Here is a 16,960-nt window from a genome sequence, read left to right on the forward strand (position 1 = left end):
ACGTTATATTTTCGGAACATCCTGTAGTCAATACGAACTAGTCATTCCATATCTGGAGGATCGTTAGGACGAGGACAAAGTCGGTCATTTTCCTTGAAAATTTATGATTACAGATTTACAGTTTCTTCTCCCTTTTGCTTCGAAGAGAGCTATTCTACATTTGGTCTTTCGTGATATTCAAACGTATTACCTTATCCATACCGCTGTTACTCAAACTTGTATATATTTATATATTTATGTGTACATACATGTATATGCAATCGTTAACGAGATTTTACTTACAATTATTTACTTTGCCCTTATACATCAGCAGTACTCGATGACGTTTTGACGATTTATCGATTTATTTGTATGGACAATACCATTTATTTCCCAAGTGTATGATACACATACTGAGTCATAACAGGATTCCAGGGAAACTTTGTTCTTTACTTTCCCTCGTATTATTTTACTTCACATCAAGGATGTTATTTGCAATGATCGCTATTCATAATGCAAAAATGTGAAGTGTCGTATTTATCTAAGATGATCCGCTTTGATCGACGCATTACCTTTTTTCCCCAGTCATTGTTTAACTGTACAATACGTTTCTAACTGGCGTAAATAATGTTAACAATACAAATACTCTTTTCACCAGACGGAATCGATAATTGTGTTTTTTTCTTTATTACAATCTAATTAAAAAGATACAAATTATTGCGAATACTAATTGTCATTATACCAACATCGACGTTCTTCGCTAAAGTTAATATCAAAATTAAGAAAAAAGAAAAGATAAAGAAAGTTATCGCGACTCGCCACTCCTTTTTAAAATGTAGTCTCAATGCTGTATCTAAATTTAATTAAAACTTAATTAGTAGTCTTACTTTGATCAACTAAAATTCGTTTTTATTTATGTATTAACAAATATTACAGTTTTTTTTAAAGCAGATCCTAGAGATGAGTACGAATCAGAAGCGAGAAGTAAAAAAAGTTATCGAAGAACTTACGGCGGAGCCACATAAGATTATTTGGACTATACATCTCATAAACATCGAATAGAATGTCATAGTACGTGTCGTATTCTTTTCCATACCCGAAAACTCTCCCTTACATAATAAACTTCAAAAAGAGTTATTTAAAGCTGTTATAACTATTCGATAATAATTATAAATTATTTTGTTGATAAAAAGAATCGTTTGTCCATATCTCCAGGTGTATCAGATCTCAACGATACAGCAGCTATCTAAAAATCGTTTAAACATCTTCCAAAATCATAAATTTGAAAGAGTTAAACAATATTTCTCGAACGAAAAAAAAACTTTAAATTCGTTATTAAAGTTAAAGCATCAACTATTACTTCTAGAAGATAAATTATGATAATAATATAGGGTAATTAGTAAAAGTGAATGTATGAATAAGGGCGGTAAGGTAATGTACGATTCAGATAATATAACTTACAAGTATGAAAGGATCGTAAAAAGTTATATGAGAAATTCTGCAAAATGCAGACCTTCGAACTCTATTATCTGAATTCTTTTTTATTCAAGGCACCACAAGAAACTTATTGAATTCTGTATTTTCTTCTCTTAGCGTTTGTGGCACTGATTTTTAATCTGCAACGCCGTTTTCAATAAACGTAAGATATATTAAATAAGTACCGTTCTCATTTCTAATCTGACAGTCTCTGAAAACATGATATGACGGTATCTTGATTTTTGGTCTAATAGCTTTTTTGTTAATAAAATATAACGTTTATAAATTCTGGTAACTAAAAAAAAAAAAGAAAAAAAGATGTAAGGCGACCAAATCAAATAATATGTATATATATATATATATATAATATGTATATATATATGGGTGCGCGCAAGAATGCGAAACTTATGCAATTGTACACTCATTTAAATACCAAAAGTGACAACATTATGATGATTACAACTTTATATACCTGAAGGTTCCATGGTTAAATACATACAATTATCGTAATTTACAATAGTATAGTTTTTACGTTTCATCGCGAACGGGGTGCTTTGTTTTCATGTAAAGAAGCACTTTTTTAAGATGTTAGTGAGCTGAGATGCCTACATTATACAAAAAAACTATCACCCTTTGCAGTCGATGCAGTATATTCGCAATTGCACAGTAGTATACAGATAGGAGATCGGGAGTAGATTTAACAGTCAATTACTCTTCTAGACCATCATCTTTCCAGTATTTCACACGAGAGTTATACTACTCACAAAAATCTTGATTTTTTTTTATAGTGTGTCAACATACCACATAATCGTTCGTTTTGACAAATTATATATGACCATGTGTTCTTCACAATTTCATATGTTATATAAACACATATAAGTTTATTTGGCACGAACGCGCCTCACATTTGGAAGAACTATGCAATTTTTTCGTGCTACATTTGACTGTCTTCTTCTTGTACATCACACGTTATTTTATGAAAAAATAATACATTATATTTATACATAATCCTATATACTGCATTATACATGCCAAACGTTCTAATATTCTTGAAGAATTATATAGAAATATAAGTAGCATAACATATTAACGAATTTTCGTAATTGCAACATAATATTCTGAAATATTCTAAGAATAAAGAAATGAATAAGATTAATTCGAAAATAGAGTACAACTTCCTTTAACTAACTGTTGCATGAGATTTATATAAAAAGAAATATTTCTCCCCATTAAACACAAAATTCTCAAAAATTGCTTAATCCTTCCATATTTTTAAGATTCACCTTACATTTTACATTAACTCGTGCCATACCAGAATCATTTAGCTTCACCGAAAAGAAAAAAACGTCTTGTCTCGTGTCCTTTTCATGTCATTTGTGTCAATGTCCATAGATCTCACACCACCGTGTGTCACAATGGTGAAGTTGTATTTTGTCTAAAATGGTGTTTCTTCCTCTTTTCTCTATCTCTCTCTTTTCCTTTGCGCAGTCCAACATTTGTTTAATTGCTTCCAGCCCAGTAACTAGGACTATATCCAGGCTTTGCTTGGGCTTTATTCTGAGAACTCGTATTGGACCTTTGGCCTGTGCTGCTACCACCATCTTGATGAAGTGGTTGATGCATTTGATGTGGCATAGTCGGGATAAACAAATGCGGCGCTCCATATCCACCAGGTAAACCGGCATTTTGGCTACTAGTCAGACCAAATGGCGGAGGAGTCGCTGAATGAAAAGTTTGTTTGTCGTAGGACTGAAATAACAACAGAACATTGCATTACTCATCATTAAAAATCGAACAATATTATTCTGAATCTTATTTAAATACTCACATTCACTTTACTAAGCGCTACGTGACTTTTTGCATACATAGTCGCACTTATGTCAGTTGCAGATGACCCGCCAGTGTTAGTATTCCCAGTAGACGTTCCTGTTTTACCAGACTGCGTACTGGTGTAACTGTTCCCTGCACCTTTGTATTCAGCAGAGGGTCCTGCAGACGCTAAAGCATCGTAACTTGCACCAGCGCCATACCCAGATCCGTAACTTCCTGGTTTAGCACTATATGCACCACTGTTTGTGCCCGCGTTACCAGCAGCCGCTATCTGCTATAATAAATGATTTCGATAGTGGAAACAAAATTCCTTATAAAGGAGGGAGAATTCCCGGGAAAGAAGTGAAAACAATATACAGTATTGTCTCGTTAATAAATTCGCTGCTATATTGATTATGTCTCTTGAAATTATTTAGAAAAACGGAATCTGATCTAATCTCAAAATCGTATCCCCAACTATAAATTCATCAGTGAACCGTGAACCTATAGTGAGTAAACACTGTACTTCGATTACAATTTTAATTAACTTACAGGGTAAATAGCAGGAGTTCCGTACTGAAAACCACCTGGCATTATTCCACCACCATACGCAAAGTACGCATATGTCGGAGGAAGTGTAGGATTCATCATTGGTTGCTGATGCTGAGTAGCTGTCTGTAAATAATATATAAACAAAAAATAATTTAAACTTGCAAGTAATATGATTGAAAGTATCGGCATAATGTCTAATCATTGCAACATTATTAAGGGAGGAATTTCTTTTTCTCTTGGTAAAAATCCATTACACCTATTTAAACATAGAATACAATAATTTACCATATAGTTTCTTCAATAAAAAATCGTAACGAAATCGATCTTTTACCAACAGAAAAAGAAATTCTTCCCTTAAGCTGATTATCGAGTCCACTAAATGGTTTATCTTACCTGTTGCGACATAGTAGATGGAACTGGAGATGCATTGCTGTCGTTTCTGGCGAACCTGGCGTCGCTAATACTGGTATAGGCTCCCTGTACACCCTGCACTCCTTGAACACCTTGCACACCGGAGAGTGCATCTCCTCGTCCCCCACCGAGACTGGTAGCGGGCCCGGTTGTCTGATAGCCCAAGGCCGCGTCATAGTAACCAGTAGTTGGCTGCAGGTTAGTCAGGAAGGCCAAACACAAAACTACATGCATACACTGTGTACTCCATATACAAGAAGGCTAACTAATATCTAACTCTACGCGTACTGGATTCAGGGTAGATAACATACGGTTTGAGTTGTACCTGTCTTTTTCTTTGAACTTTTACTGTAAATAATCTATGAGTTGTATACTAATCTCTTCTCTACCGAAACTGCTAATTGCTAATAATAACATATCCACAAAGTGTGTATACCTAAAGATAGCTGCAAAACAAGGTACAACTAAACCGCTTGGAAATTACAACATTCTGTATTTTCATACAGTGTTCAATACATAACATTAGATATAGAGCAACTGAAATCAATAGAGGGAAGAAAGAAGGATGTATAAACTACGATGAGTTTACGGTCAAAATCTGAAAGTCTAAAATGAAAGTCTGAACTCTGAATAAGATAGACTTTCTAAATATCTTCCAAACCGATCGTACACATTCTTCTTTTTCTACTAAATAGTGTATTAGAAATCAAAACCTCTCCAAAGTGTTCATCTGATGCGTCACATCTCACTATGAATAAATACAATAATAAACTTCCTTTATTACCATGAGGACGTGAAACTATGAAATTCATAATTTCTTGGAGAAAAGAAAGAAGAAAAACTAAAGAAAATATTGAAGTAACGAGCAGCTACCAAGCATTAAAGAAACGATTACTTCAGCATTCTTCTTACTAGATAATCATAACAGAAAATAGAATAGCAAGCTCCAGAGTAGTACACCCGAAACATTTTACCTTTAGAAATATAGACATTAATAGAATTTCTTTAAACAAGTGTAATTGACACTCATGAGGGAAGTCAAACTATGCGAAGTGAATTAATGTATCTTTCTTGAAGTGTACAATACTCTAAAGAAGCATTTCAAAAAGATCAAGTACAAGTTACTTAAATGTTAAAAGAGAACTTGCACTTGAATTCAATGCATAAATGAATTAACTAATTGAATAGTAACTGACCATATGTGGTATTCTCTGTTGCATAAGCTGCAATTCTTCGTAGCTGTACATTGGCTGCTGGAATGCATAAGGTACTCCTTGGCCCATAATGTACTGGTGACTTAGCATGGGTGTCATACTTCCAGCGGCACCACCGCCTGTCATATTTCCAGTTCCACTGCTACCCGTTACTACACCACTCGATGTACTTTTCGGGACCGCTAATTAAAATGAACATCGTAATTCATTAGTTCATCGTAGGTAATCATTAATAACTTCAATTAAAGGACTCAGCGCAAAAACCGATTAGCTGCAATTTTTAGCAGAAGCAACCATTTGTGTGGATTTTTGTACTTTAGTATATAGTAGTAGTTTTTGTTATTAATATTGTGAAATTGTAAAAACTGAAGTAGACTGGTTTTTGCATCGAAACCTTCAATCATTGCAATGTAAATCCCACTTACCATTCGAATTCGTTACTTTAGTTTGAGAACTATTTACGGAAGTAGAGCTAAGACCTAACGTGGGTGCTGTGGTAGTTGCAAGAGAACTATTTGATGTCGTCGTATTACTGTCATACTGAGAATCTTTTGTCGTGTTACTATTTAGTTTGTGATTGTGAGACGCCGTTTGTGGTTGACTGACATATGTGCCATATGCACTCGCGTACACCTATGGAGACAATTTTAGTAATTTTGTGCAGATACAATATTTAAAAAAGAATGTTAAGTCTCTAAAGTGTGAACAGAGCCAAAAAAATCTCGTCAAAATGAATCGACTTATACAATTTTTCCTTAGAGGCTTAACATTGTCCTTTATGATGAAAATACTGTACTCACAGACTGTGCCGCGCTTTGGTAAGCTCCAGAAGTTTGTGTGATAGGTGATGTAAACGTAGTAACAGATGGTTGGTATGCTTGTGGTGTAGACTGAAACGAGGACGAGCCTTGATAACTTGTTTGATACCCTGTACTGCTATTTGACACAGTATTCGTAGCTACAGATTGAGCTTGATATTGCGACGTTGTAGCAGGTACATATCCACTCGCAGACTGATAGACCTATGTCATAAGAATATTATATTTGATAGATTGTTTCGATTTTTACATTTGATTACGCTACGGAATAAGAAAATGCTTCTGAACCAGAGAATTTAAGTACGAATCCCAAATGAAAATTCATGTAAAGAAAATACCTGGTTAGTAGTCGTTGGTTGGTTGTAACCAGCAGCTGCGGACGCAGGTGCAGAAGGAGAAGCTTGACTGAAAGTTGACGTATTAGACTGAGGAAACGATGATGAGGAATTGTAACTTGCTTGTGAAACTGTCGGCGTTGTGGAATAGCTATTAGCATTAGTGCCTGACGCAGTTTGAAATGATGATTGAGCAGATTGAGCATTTGTAGAATATGCATTATAAGTGCTTGGTGTTGCAGAAGGTGCTTGAAATGATTTTTGAGATTGGTATGTTGTTGTTGTTCCATACGTCGGTGCATTTCCTGGCGAAACTTGCGAGGTAAAATCTTGCTTGGTTATGTCTAACGTTTGCCCGGTACTGCTACCACGAGCTGTGAAGCTTTGAGCGTTTATCGAATGTTCGCTTGACACAGGTAAAGTGTCGCTGTTTGACAACTGAAAACAATTGTAACTCAATAAATAAAAACGATTTAAAAGTATTAAATGCTTTTGTTAATAATATATATGTAAAACATAGACAACTTACCATTTGAGAAGTAGTGCTAAAAGGTGTTGTTGAAGTTTGTGTTGTTTCAATATCCAGAGAATTACTCGTATTGGCAGTGTTAACAGCATTTGTAGCAGACGACACATCCACACCAGGAATTGTACTGCTAGCTGAATTGAACTTTTCGTTTGCAGAGCCATCAAGAGAACTTGAATCGCTACCAAATTCTAGTGCACCGAATTGAACATCAAGAAATCCAATGCCGCTATTTACAGCATCTCCTGGCATTTCTACGGCGCTAGATGGAATTTTTGATGGAGGTGGCACTCTGGGACGTTGTTTCGTCTGTCTTTGAGGCTAACAAATTTAAAAAATATTGAGTTATTAAATAATATTTAGATTGATATTAAAAGTATTTCACGCCATATTTTAGCATTATAAAAAGATAATAGTAGAAACATTGACTAAATAATTACTTGACTGGATATCGAGGAAGAGAATGATGTTTGTCCAGTAGCTTTCAAATTTTCACTTGTTTGTTGAGTAAGCTGTGTTAAATACTGAGTCTGTGCAGCTGTTAATACTCCACCACTCATAGCATTTGGTTGCTGTGAGAGCTGCATTGTTGGTAAACTCAATACAGGTTGTTGTTGTTGAGATGGTTGTATTAATGTTTGTTGTATTGGTGGTATATCTGACAGTTTCGGTAGCTCCTTTATTATAAATAAAATAAAAAAAATATTAATGTATATTGGTACATTAAATAATATTTAAAAATTATATATTTTTTAATAAGAAACTTACATTTTGATTGGATTGCACTGTTTGCAAATCTTGAGTTTTTGGTTCCTCAATGGGTGGTGGAGGATCTGCTACAGAAGTACTTGGTGTGAAAACTTTCGTATCCGCCAGTGAACCTGTATATTCTTCATTGTCCCAATCTTCCGCAGAATCAAGATTGTTCCACGCATCTGTTCATACATTTTTAATACATAAGAGAAATTTAAGGGCACTTGAGATATTAATAACTGATGCTTAAAGTTACAAATGACTTTACCCATTTTTGGTTCCTGGACAGTTTGCTGTTGATCGTCATTGCCTGTCCATGTATCAATAGATCGATTGAAATTGTGAGGCGATGAAGTAGATGATGGATCATTACGGTTGGCGAATGTTCGCGGACCAAGCCCTCTCCCTCCACCTCGTCCACCTCGGCCAGGTCTTCCTGGACCACCTCTTCCTCTCCTATTACCACCATAGCTGCCATCACGAACACCGTCTTCCATATTTCTTTCGTTCTCTTTGTTTTCTCGACCGCGCCCTACATAAAGTTGAATTACAATAATGCCCAGTAACAGCATCATGATCCAAATCATTTTTTAACTTACATCCACGATTATCATGATTTGGACGTCCTCGCATACGCGGAGGACCTCCACCTCGCTGATTACGTCTTTCATCCCAATCACCGCCTTCGTCTTGACCACCAGAAGTATCCATATTTTGCTTAGAACCACTAGGCTGACGAGGCTTCTTCTTTTTCACTTCCCACTCTGTTTTGACTCCTTCCAGAAGATCATTAACAGCACGATCCAAGTCTCCATCGCTATCATGCAAAGCCATAACAACTTCATCTTCTGAACATCTGGTCATATCCATCACTTGTTTTATACGTTCCTTTAAAACAGGATCTTCTCCGCTGCCCATTCTGGTGTCAATGATTTGTGCATGCCGCGTCTGGACAGTGTTTGGCTACAACGCCATAGTTGTTAATAAGGAATTCTTTAATGGGTGATGTTGTTAAAAATATTAAATGTTAAAAATAAAAACAAATAAATGTTTATATAAGTGAAATTAAAGAGTATAATAATTCATAATACAATGTACATGGAATATTTGAATGTTGACATTAATGGAATAATGAATAATATTATTGTGATTGTAGGCTTACTGACCTGTGTTTTATCATGTTTTGATGAATCCGATGATTTTGTTTGATGATGATCTGATTTCCCATGTTGTGAAGATTTGTTTTTGTTGGTGCCTTTCCCTCCGGAGGACACCGATTTGTTGCTTGAACTCATTGCCAACTAAAATCCCACACACCTATATCACTCACCTATCACACTATATACACTCTCTATTTACAGTCTGTAACAAAACAAATATACAATTGTGTACATTTAATATTATTATATACTAGAAACAAATATGCTGTTGTTTATAATATTTTGTATTTTTTATAAATCTGATTACCAAGATAATATTTTATTGAAAGTTTTTTAGTTTACTATATATTAGTTTATGATAATGAAATATGCTATGATAGTATTCTTTTTCTTGAGACTTTAACTTTTTATTATTATGTTATACATTGGAGATAAATAACAATTTTAGGATTTTTTAATTAAAAATGCAGATAAAAATGAAGCTACATGAATTGTTATCAAATTCTCTGACATAAGGGGATTGCTTTAAAACATATCAATATATTTAATTAAATAGAAACTTAATGGATTAGATAAAGAATATGTTTAGATAAATTACTATCACTTAACATTTTAAAAATATACATGTATATAATTATAACTGTATTGTATATTTAATGATATTGGTTTCATAGAATATACAAACTAATTGTTTATATCTGTCAATACTTGATCCTTAATAAATAAACAAATAAATGTCACTAAGAATCAGAAAATAAGAAATATATTCTACCCAAGAGTTAATGAATCATACGATAAAGTTTTAATAATAAATATTTCTGATTTTGTATAAGTTTACATTATACTTTTTTGTGACAAAAAATGTACTATATCTATAAATAAACAATATTCATAAAAGACTGATTAAATGCACATTGCACTTAAATAAAGAAACAATGACTAACTGGTATTATTTATCTTAAACAAAGATTAATTGATAAAAGACTGTAAGTCTTAACTTTAATGAAGTGTTATAAGTCTTACAGCAACACATGAATATTATCAAATTCTATAATAAAACAATTCTCAATTTCCATGACACTAATAAGTCATTCGTTAAAATTAATATATGAGTAACTATTGAACACAAAAGAACATAATTAAGAAACAATTCAAAACCACTTCTGAATATACTACAATAATATGTAATAAAGATTACACAACCATAACTATTACATACAATCCATCAAAAGAAACCTAGTTAAATTACTTTCAAAACAAAATGTAGCATTACTATAATTTTAAAATTTATTAAATATATGCTTAATCGAAATTAATAATAATTATGATATAAATTTATATTGGAAGTAACCTAAATAAGAAAAACAATTGGTACATAAAATTACACATTAGACCAAACGAGCACGTATCGTGCCTGATATCAAACCCTGATTACGAAAACGTCTACAAGATTTACAACGAAAAAAAAAAAGCGACACCGAATTGAAAGGAACGCTTGTGAGATATAATTTTACCCTTCCGTATTAAACAGAGACGAAAAGGTTAGGGTCGACTAACGACGATAAATCGAAAATCAAATCAACGTCGAGCATTTCTTAAAATAGTAGTGTTCCTCGTGAAATGATCGTTTAAAGAAAGAACGAATAACTAAGCGTCAGGGTAATACGCAGAACGATCGGAATCTTATCTGGGAGTTTTGCGAAATTTCAGAGGATCGGTACTACCCGACACAAAGGACGATGTCCTACTGATAGCGTTGACGCTTCAACGAATTTCGAACAGCACAGAAAACCATGGACGATTGGCGAAGCAACAAAGAAAAAAAAAAAGGAAATATAAATTTTTGACGTGCGCGATGAGAATACGATGAAGGAGGATTATCGGGTGCATCACAAAAACACCTTGTCCGTTGCGTTGTTGTTCGCAAGCGGGTCGTGAAAATTCTTCGAACAGACGGTTAAAGGAATCGGCCGTGTTGGATTTCGTTATGCTCCTGAATCAGTAAAATGACGTCGATGTGGAATATTTTCTGCAGACCATGTGCACGGTAGACGCCATTTCTGGTTTTGCGAGGAAGGCTTGTCAACCATCGCCGCGGTGGAGCATCGATAGATCTCCGTAAGACGATCGAGTCAAAGTATTCGCAAGTAACTCACAGTTATTATATGTGTTGTTTGCGTACTCGGAGGACACGTCCGTAGTCAGAAACAAGCGAAATTCACGACGCCTCGGCTTTTTCGGCCGTGGCGCGCGAAAAACCACGAAAAAAACAACGAATTTGCTCGTACCTGGTTAGTGCGCTCAAAACGCAGCTCGGTCACGTGACCGCGGGCCCCCCTCCCTAACGCAGCAGCACCGCCTCTATACTTTATCAGGTTCCATTCACACAGCTAGCCAATTTATATGAAAACTCACAGGTCTGCTAACCAAACGGTCCTAAAATTTCTAGAATTTTTACGAAAATTAACTTTAAGATACGTTTTCAATTCGTTGATCGATTAACATTGCTGACTGATTCACGTTTATAATTATAGCCAGTAAAAGTAGCAAAGTATTTATGTTTTAATTCAGAATTTATCTTTTTGATAATGATTGAATTGAATTATATACATAAATAATATAAGTTTGAGAGAAAATATTTCTGTTAGTACGCGAGTAAGTCAGTAAAAGTGTATACAGTTTTGTTAGTTTTTCCTAGAAACCTATTTATATTACACAATTATATTTAAATTTGTTTACAAAGGCAAATAATTATGTGGAATTTCAATGTAATTATATAATTTCTATATTTGGGTTATGTACGCATGAAATTTATCGCTGCCATCGATATAGAAACGCGCCAAGACAGTCTTAATTATTTGTTGCTTTCAATGATAAATTTACCTATATATAAGTGCTTTTCGATTTCAATTCTGATCGATTTTGATCAATTTATTTTTTTTAATTGTAGATGAAATTTCTGAATTTTTTCTCATGAAGGAGAATAAATAAATATGTATATGTATATGCTATCGAAGGTGATTGACTTGTAAATTGTAAGTTCGCAAAAAATTAGAAATAAAATTCTCTTTCGACACGATTTGTATTCGTTTGTACTTGTAATTAAATTAATAAAAAGTATATAGTTTTTTAAACACAGGAATGTAAGTATTTTTACCTTTCTAACTAAACATATATTTTTAAATTCACAAAATATGTATATCAAAAATATTGTTATAGTATAATTAAAATAGTTTTACTATAATTTAATGCTGTGGAAAATACAAAAATTATACTTACTTCTGATTATTGTTTCTACAAGGAAATGATTGCACACTTGTTAAACTTAAAGATTTTATTTTATTTCATAACTTATTTGTGCTGTACTTAATTATTAGTCTTTTGTAATATACTTATTCAGAGCAATTATTATTAGCCTTATAGTTATTAGATTATCTGTGCAAGATTGTCATATTTAAAAATATAACATATTGTATGAGAATATTTTAATAATAGTTTATATACAATTATACATTTGTACTTAAGACCATATAATTGTTTTAATCATTTAGAACAAGTTTCTGTGTCATTAATTTTTGATATACTATATATACAAACAGGTTTTTTTACAATAGGATGGACACTATGTTCTAACGAAAGCCCCATTCTGTGCTTGAGAAATTCTGACATTTTTCTTGCAATAATTTTATTGTTTTCATTCACCTCTGAATTTTTTATATATTCATCAATCTATAATGATAGTAGGAATTACTCACACGAAATAAGATATTCATGAAAATGTGAATAAAGCAAAGATAATTACCTTCATCCACTGGCATTCAGAGATTTCTCTGGTACATTTTTTAATGTCTGAATTGATAGGAGTCATATAAACAATTATGTATATATCAGAGCAACCAAATGCATATTCATGTACATGTCGAAAGCCTATTAAGCATTTGAAATTAGCTTGAATGCCAGTTTCTTCTAAAACTTCTCTTTTTATAGCTGTTTCTAAGTCTTCTCCTTTAATAAGAGGAAAATTATTGACTGTATAATTTAATTCTCAATCAGAGATAAAATCACATACCTGGTTCCACATAACCACCTGGTAGTTTCCAAAATGCTGTTCTATTTACATATTTCTCCTTAATTACTAAGACCTCATTGCTTTTCTCATTATAAACAAATGCTCCAACACCTAAAATTGTATGAGCATAATGAGGGACATTACATTCTTGATCTTTGACTAGCCATCGATATAACATAACATATTCTTCTCGTGCATGATGATATTTAAATTCTTCCTTCACAAGTATTGGTATCCATTCGGAATGTTGTAAATGTACCCGAAACCATATTGTGCGCTTTTTTTCTTTTATCCACTGTTGTAAAGAGACTACAATAAAATTACAATGCAAATATTAATTTAATTCAGACATCTACTGTATTGCATTTATTTAAAAGATAATGAAAGAATGGAATTTCGTCTTTTGAACTTGTTTCTAAATTTTGTATTAATAAAAAAATGACAAATACCTGTAAGACGTTGAGTGAATTCTTCAGACCCACAAGCTTCTTCGTTTGAATCGACAGTTACGCCGTTGTAATGGTCGTTACGCCCTTTAAAGCACTTAGATGTCATAATTACGGAATGTTTTGTGCTATGTGTTGAATAATACGATATTGGGGAAAAAATTGATTTTGAAAAAAGCTGTTGTTTTACTACCGTGGTAACGCGACACAGTTTTGATGTGTTGTACAGCGGAATATCTACAAATCTGTTTAAGTGGCGAGGATTAAAAATTTCCCGACAAAATGTAACGTGACTTGTTTTATGGCATCGACGTGTGAAGCTATAATGCTGCTGGAAATTTGTATGCAATACAAATTGAAAGTTTTCTATCTTGGTACGTATACAGTTAACATAGTGAAACATTCTAACCTGATATTACTATTGTAAAAATCTGACCAATAAATGTCTTATATAATTTATAATAAAGTACTTCTTCATATGTGTGAACAATTACTAGTTTTCACTGCCTATGTAACATATCAATATTAATTATATGTAATATCCTTGTACGAAAGTGGGTCATGTCGTATAAGTGGTTAGAAAATTTATAAAGATTGTTAATAAATGATAGATCTGATATTTCGATCTACAGTTCGTAAACATGTTGGGTAAATAATCCGACTTTTATTACATAAAAACGAGCATTATGTAAGAAAGTATTACAAATGAAATGTGTAAAATATTTATATAAATATCTTCACCATTAAATCTTGAATAAAATAATAACAATAGGACTCATCCAGTTCTCGTATTATCGTTATAAATTATTTTCTATACAGTAGTTTCTTAAAATTAGCAGTGCACGCTGACTGAAAACAAAAACAAAACAAATAAATATGAGCAAAAAAAAAAACAAGGAACATAGATACAAATTTTGGCTAAAATTTTATAACAATTCAACAGTTTTAAATCATCTGAACCATAACAAATACATAAACTAAAAAATTTCAGATAGTACAATCCCGTTTTTTGTTCCAAAATGATTCCATGTTGTTGTAGACTTTAACAGTTGGAGAATTGTAATGCAAGGCCTCGCAAATACGACAATAATGTCTAGAAGTACTACGAAAATAACCGTGTTCATTAATTACTCGATAAAATGAACGCCAATTATGATATTCCATATATTTATCGTTGTGTTGATGCAAATAATTTATATAATTAGCCAAAGCGGCTGGATTAGCAAAATCGCTAACGTGTAAAAATGAATTAGGCGGTAGCAACGATTCGCAATCTTTCTTTGGTGGTCCCATTATTATTGGAACCGCTAATTTGTGATAACCATGCCAAAATACTTTCTCCGTTATGTACTCTTTACAATTGGAATTTTCGAAGGCTAAATAAAATTTATACGCATTCAAAGCAGGACAGTCTCTGTCGAAATGGCCTGGACAAGCAGTCACATTGCCATTCAAACATTTCCCGAATATATCAAGATCGACACCAAGAATGGATTTCAGTTCGCTCACGTAGTCCCATCTTCCATTTTTTCCAGCACAGTTGCTACCCATTATAGCAACTAGTTTAGTTTTCGGTGTTCTTAAAACGTCCTCTAAAACATTAGCATTATGCAAATTGTTGAGGGATTTATAAATTGTGCGACCGTAAGGTACCGGCACGTCACTGTCCATTCGATAGGTCATTGACCAATTAAATAGACAATTGTACTGAGAGATATCTTGATTTCTGTAGAGGAAGGTGTGCAATGGTGATTCGTCGGTCAAGAAGATCCATCTCTGATCCCATCGCTTTCTAATCGGCAATTCTGATTTGCTTTTAGTCAAATGTAGATGAAATACCACTGCGTCTGCTGTGCCTAAATCTTCTGATCGATACGATAATATACAGTTTTTCACTGTACAATTCTCCCACGGTGAAAATCTATGTGGGAAAAGTTCAAATTGTGATACATACGTAAATTAATTATTGTCTTTTTATAAAATGTATGAGAATTTCTAGAAAAAAATTATTCACATATTATTCGTGAAGTGTCTTATGTGTCTGCGTTCCAAGAATTTTCCGTGCTTCCAAATTAAAATCAAGTATGGTTTCTTTTTCGCATTAATTATCGGCGGTGGGGCATTCTCTTCAGTTGATAAGAGCCATCTTCCGAGCAAAGTCATTTTATTGATCTGATACAAGTGGAGGAGAAATTAATGTTATTAAACAGTACATAAACGAATATTTATGAGGAAGGTTTATTATTGATAATGTAATTCTAAGATATTTCGTTTTAAAGTCGTTTAGAATACTTCGAAAAAACACGATGAGTTTACGGAGAAATTTATACAACGAATTATTTATAAACTTGTTTTACTCGTAAGCTTAACATTTTATGTATATATTTATATCTAGTATCATTCTTACGAATTCGATAGAAATTCCTACCCTATCAATTATAGTCTCTTTCTTGAATCAGTGACCTGTTTCAGCCTTAGTGTTTGCTATAGAATGGCGCAAAATTTAACACGTTCAAGTGACTTCCTACACTTTTCACTTTCTTTCACTTATACAAATATGTACTACATATTAGAAATCAGAATATTCTATTTATATCACTACATTTTATTTAAACTTCTAAGTATATTAATATTGTCTAGAAGTTGATAAAACTACTAATGTACTCATTTCAAATTTTACGAAAACATCGCAAATCCAAAGTGTCGATTTCCAATGAATGTACTAATTACTATTATTATATACACTAATATATAGCGAAACAAAGGTAAAAATACTTATTCTAAACTGAAACAAATTTCACGCTAAAAAAACATACCTGTTCGTCAGCGAAATTTCGTTTTCTCAACGGCATCATGTACTCTTCCATCTGTACAGTTTCTCGACGACGTTCAGTGCTTTCGACAACCGTTTTTTTATAGACATTTTCGGCGATGAAGTCCGGGAAAGTGATCAAAATTGTAAGAAAAATTGTAGAGCTGACACATAGGAGGAACAATATTAACGTGTACCGCGGTATACCAAGCATCGTGCTTTTACGTATGTATTTCAAGGACTGTGTATGGTAAGTGTTAAACGGAGCATATCAGCGCTTGCTGCCAACTGCGTTTCTATTCTTCGCGGGGCCGTTTCTCCGTTTTCGGATTACGTGCCGCTAGAATGAAGTAAAATTGACAATAGACGAGAGATTGACACGTGCACATTTCCTCAGCGTCGCGATAATAGCGCGACAGAACGAGGTTGAAGCGTTGTTTGAACGAAGATCGGTGAAAACGGGGAACGAAAGGAAGAAAGACGTCTGGAGGAAAGAAATAGGTCCGCGGGCGACGGTCAACAAGGCTACCTTTGACGTGTACTGTAACTGATCGTTGATCTCGATTGTCTTGGTTAACCAAGTGTGACGGTCCCTCGTGT

The 16,960-nt window shown here is 33.5% G+C and overlaps 3 protein-coding genes across 11 annotated transcripts; all 3 read right to left on the reverse strand.

Moving 5' to 3' along the window:
* Positions 1-624: 624 nt before the first annotated feature.
* On the reverse strand, positions 625-11,371 carry Lig (ubiquitin-associated protein-like lingerer). 9 transcript variants are annotated; one of them, XM_076388957.1, is made up of 15 exons: positions 11,322-11,371; positions 9,040-9,235; positions 8,473-8,821; positions 8,142-8,405; positions 7,889-8,055; positions 7,561-7,797; positions 7,124-7,441; positions 6,598-7,032; positions 6,242-6,463; positions 5,867-6,074; positions 5,424-5,623; positions 4,210-4,419; positions 3,817-3,939; positions 3,284-3,559; positions 625-3,204 (listed from the first exon to the last, which is right to left on the reverse strand). In XM_076388957.1, the coding sequence occupies exons 2-15, from the start codon at positions 9,166-9,168 to the stop codon at positions 2,956-2,958; spliced, it is 3,387 nt and encodes a 1,128-aa protein (XP_076245072.1). In that variant the 5' UTR covers positions 9,169-9,235; positions 11,322-11,371; the 3' UTR covers positions 625-2,955. The 9 variants fall into 9 exon arrangements, with proteins under 9 accessions (XP_076245072.1, XP_076245081.1, XP_076245088.1 ...); XM_076388966.1 differs by having other exon boundaries at positions 7,889-8,025; positions 8,473-8,836; XM_076388973.1 differs by having other exon boundaries at positions 4,210-4,380; positions 8,473-8,836.
* A 1,130-nt stretch (positions 11,372-12,501) lies between these two features.
* LOC143184642 (uncharacterized) lies at positions 12,502-14,178 on the reverse strand. The gene is made up of 4 exons (XM_076387023.1): positions 13,552-14,178; positions 13,103-13,411; positions 12,836-13,038; positions 12,502-12,762 (listed from the first exon to the last, which is right to left on the reverse strand). Exons 1-4 carry the CDS (start codon positions 13,949-13,951, stop codon positions 12,577-12,579), a joined length of 1,098 nt encoding a protein of 365 aa, XP_076243138.1. The 5' UTR covers positions 13,952-14,178; the 3' UTR covers positions 12,502-12,576.
* On the reverse strand, positions 14,174-16,938 carry LOC143184632 (alpha-(1,3)-fucosyltransferase 7). Its single transcript, XM_076387011.1, has 3 exons — positions 16,365-16,938; positions 15,563-15,720; positions 14,174-15,469 (listed from the first exon to the last, which is right to left on the reverse strand). The coding sequence occupies exons 1-3, from the start codon at positions 16,572-16,574 to the stop codon at positions 14,536-14,538; spliced, it is 1,302 nt and encodes a 433-aa protein (XP_076243126.1). The 5' UTR covers positions 16,575-16,938; the 3' UTR covers positions 14,174-14,535.
* Between the last annotated feature and the right edge of the window lie 22 nt (positions 16,939-16,960).

The sequence above is a fragment of the Calliopsis andreniformis genome, chromosome 2 (genome assembly GCF_051401765.1).
Source record: "Calliopsis andreniformis isolate RMS-2024a chromosome 2, iyCalAndr_principal, whole genome shotgun sequence".
In the NCBI taxonomy this organism is placed as follows: domain Eukaryota; kingdom Metazoa; phylum Arthropoda; class Insecta; order Hymenoptera; family Andrenidae; genus Calliopsis; species Calliopsis andreniformis.

Coding starts and splice junctions, on each gene's coding strand:
- Lig (XM_076388905.1), bottom strand. CDS start 9,168: ATGAGTTCAAGCAACAAATCGGTGTCCTCCGGAGGGAAAGGCACCAAC. Junction 8,837..9,039: donor CAAAACATGATAAAACACAG/GTCAGTAAGCCT, acceptor ATGGCGTTGTAG/CCAAACACTGTCCAGACGCG. Junction 3,940..4,209: donor CATCTACTATGTCGCAACAG/GTAAGATAAACC, acceptor TATTATTTACAG/ACAGCTACTCAGCATCAGCA.
- LOC143184642 (XM_076387023.1), bottom strand. CDS start 13,951: ATGTTTCACTATGTTAACTGTATACGTACCAAGATAGAAAACTTTCAA. Junction 13,039..13,102: donor AGGTGGTTATGTGGAACCAG/GTATGTGATTTT, acceptor CTCTTATTAAAG/GAGAAGACTTAGAAACAGCT. Junction 12,763..12,835: donor CTGAATGCCAGTGGATGAAG/GTAATTATCTTT, acceptor CTATCATTATAG/ATTGATGAATATATAAAAAA.
- LOC143184632 (XM_076387011.1), bottom strand. CDS start 16,574: ATGCTTGGTATACCGCGGTACACGTTAATATTGTTCCTCCTATGTGTC. Junction 15,721..16,364: donor GAAATTTCGCTGACGAACAG/GTATGTTTTTTT, acceptor CACTTGTATCAG/ATCAATAAAATGACTTTGCT. Junction 15,470..15,562: donor AGACACTTCACGAATAATAT/GTGAATAATTTT, acceptor TTTCCCACATAG/ATTTTCACCGTGGGAGAATT.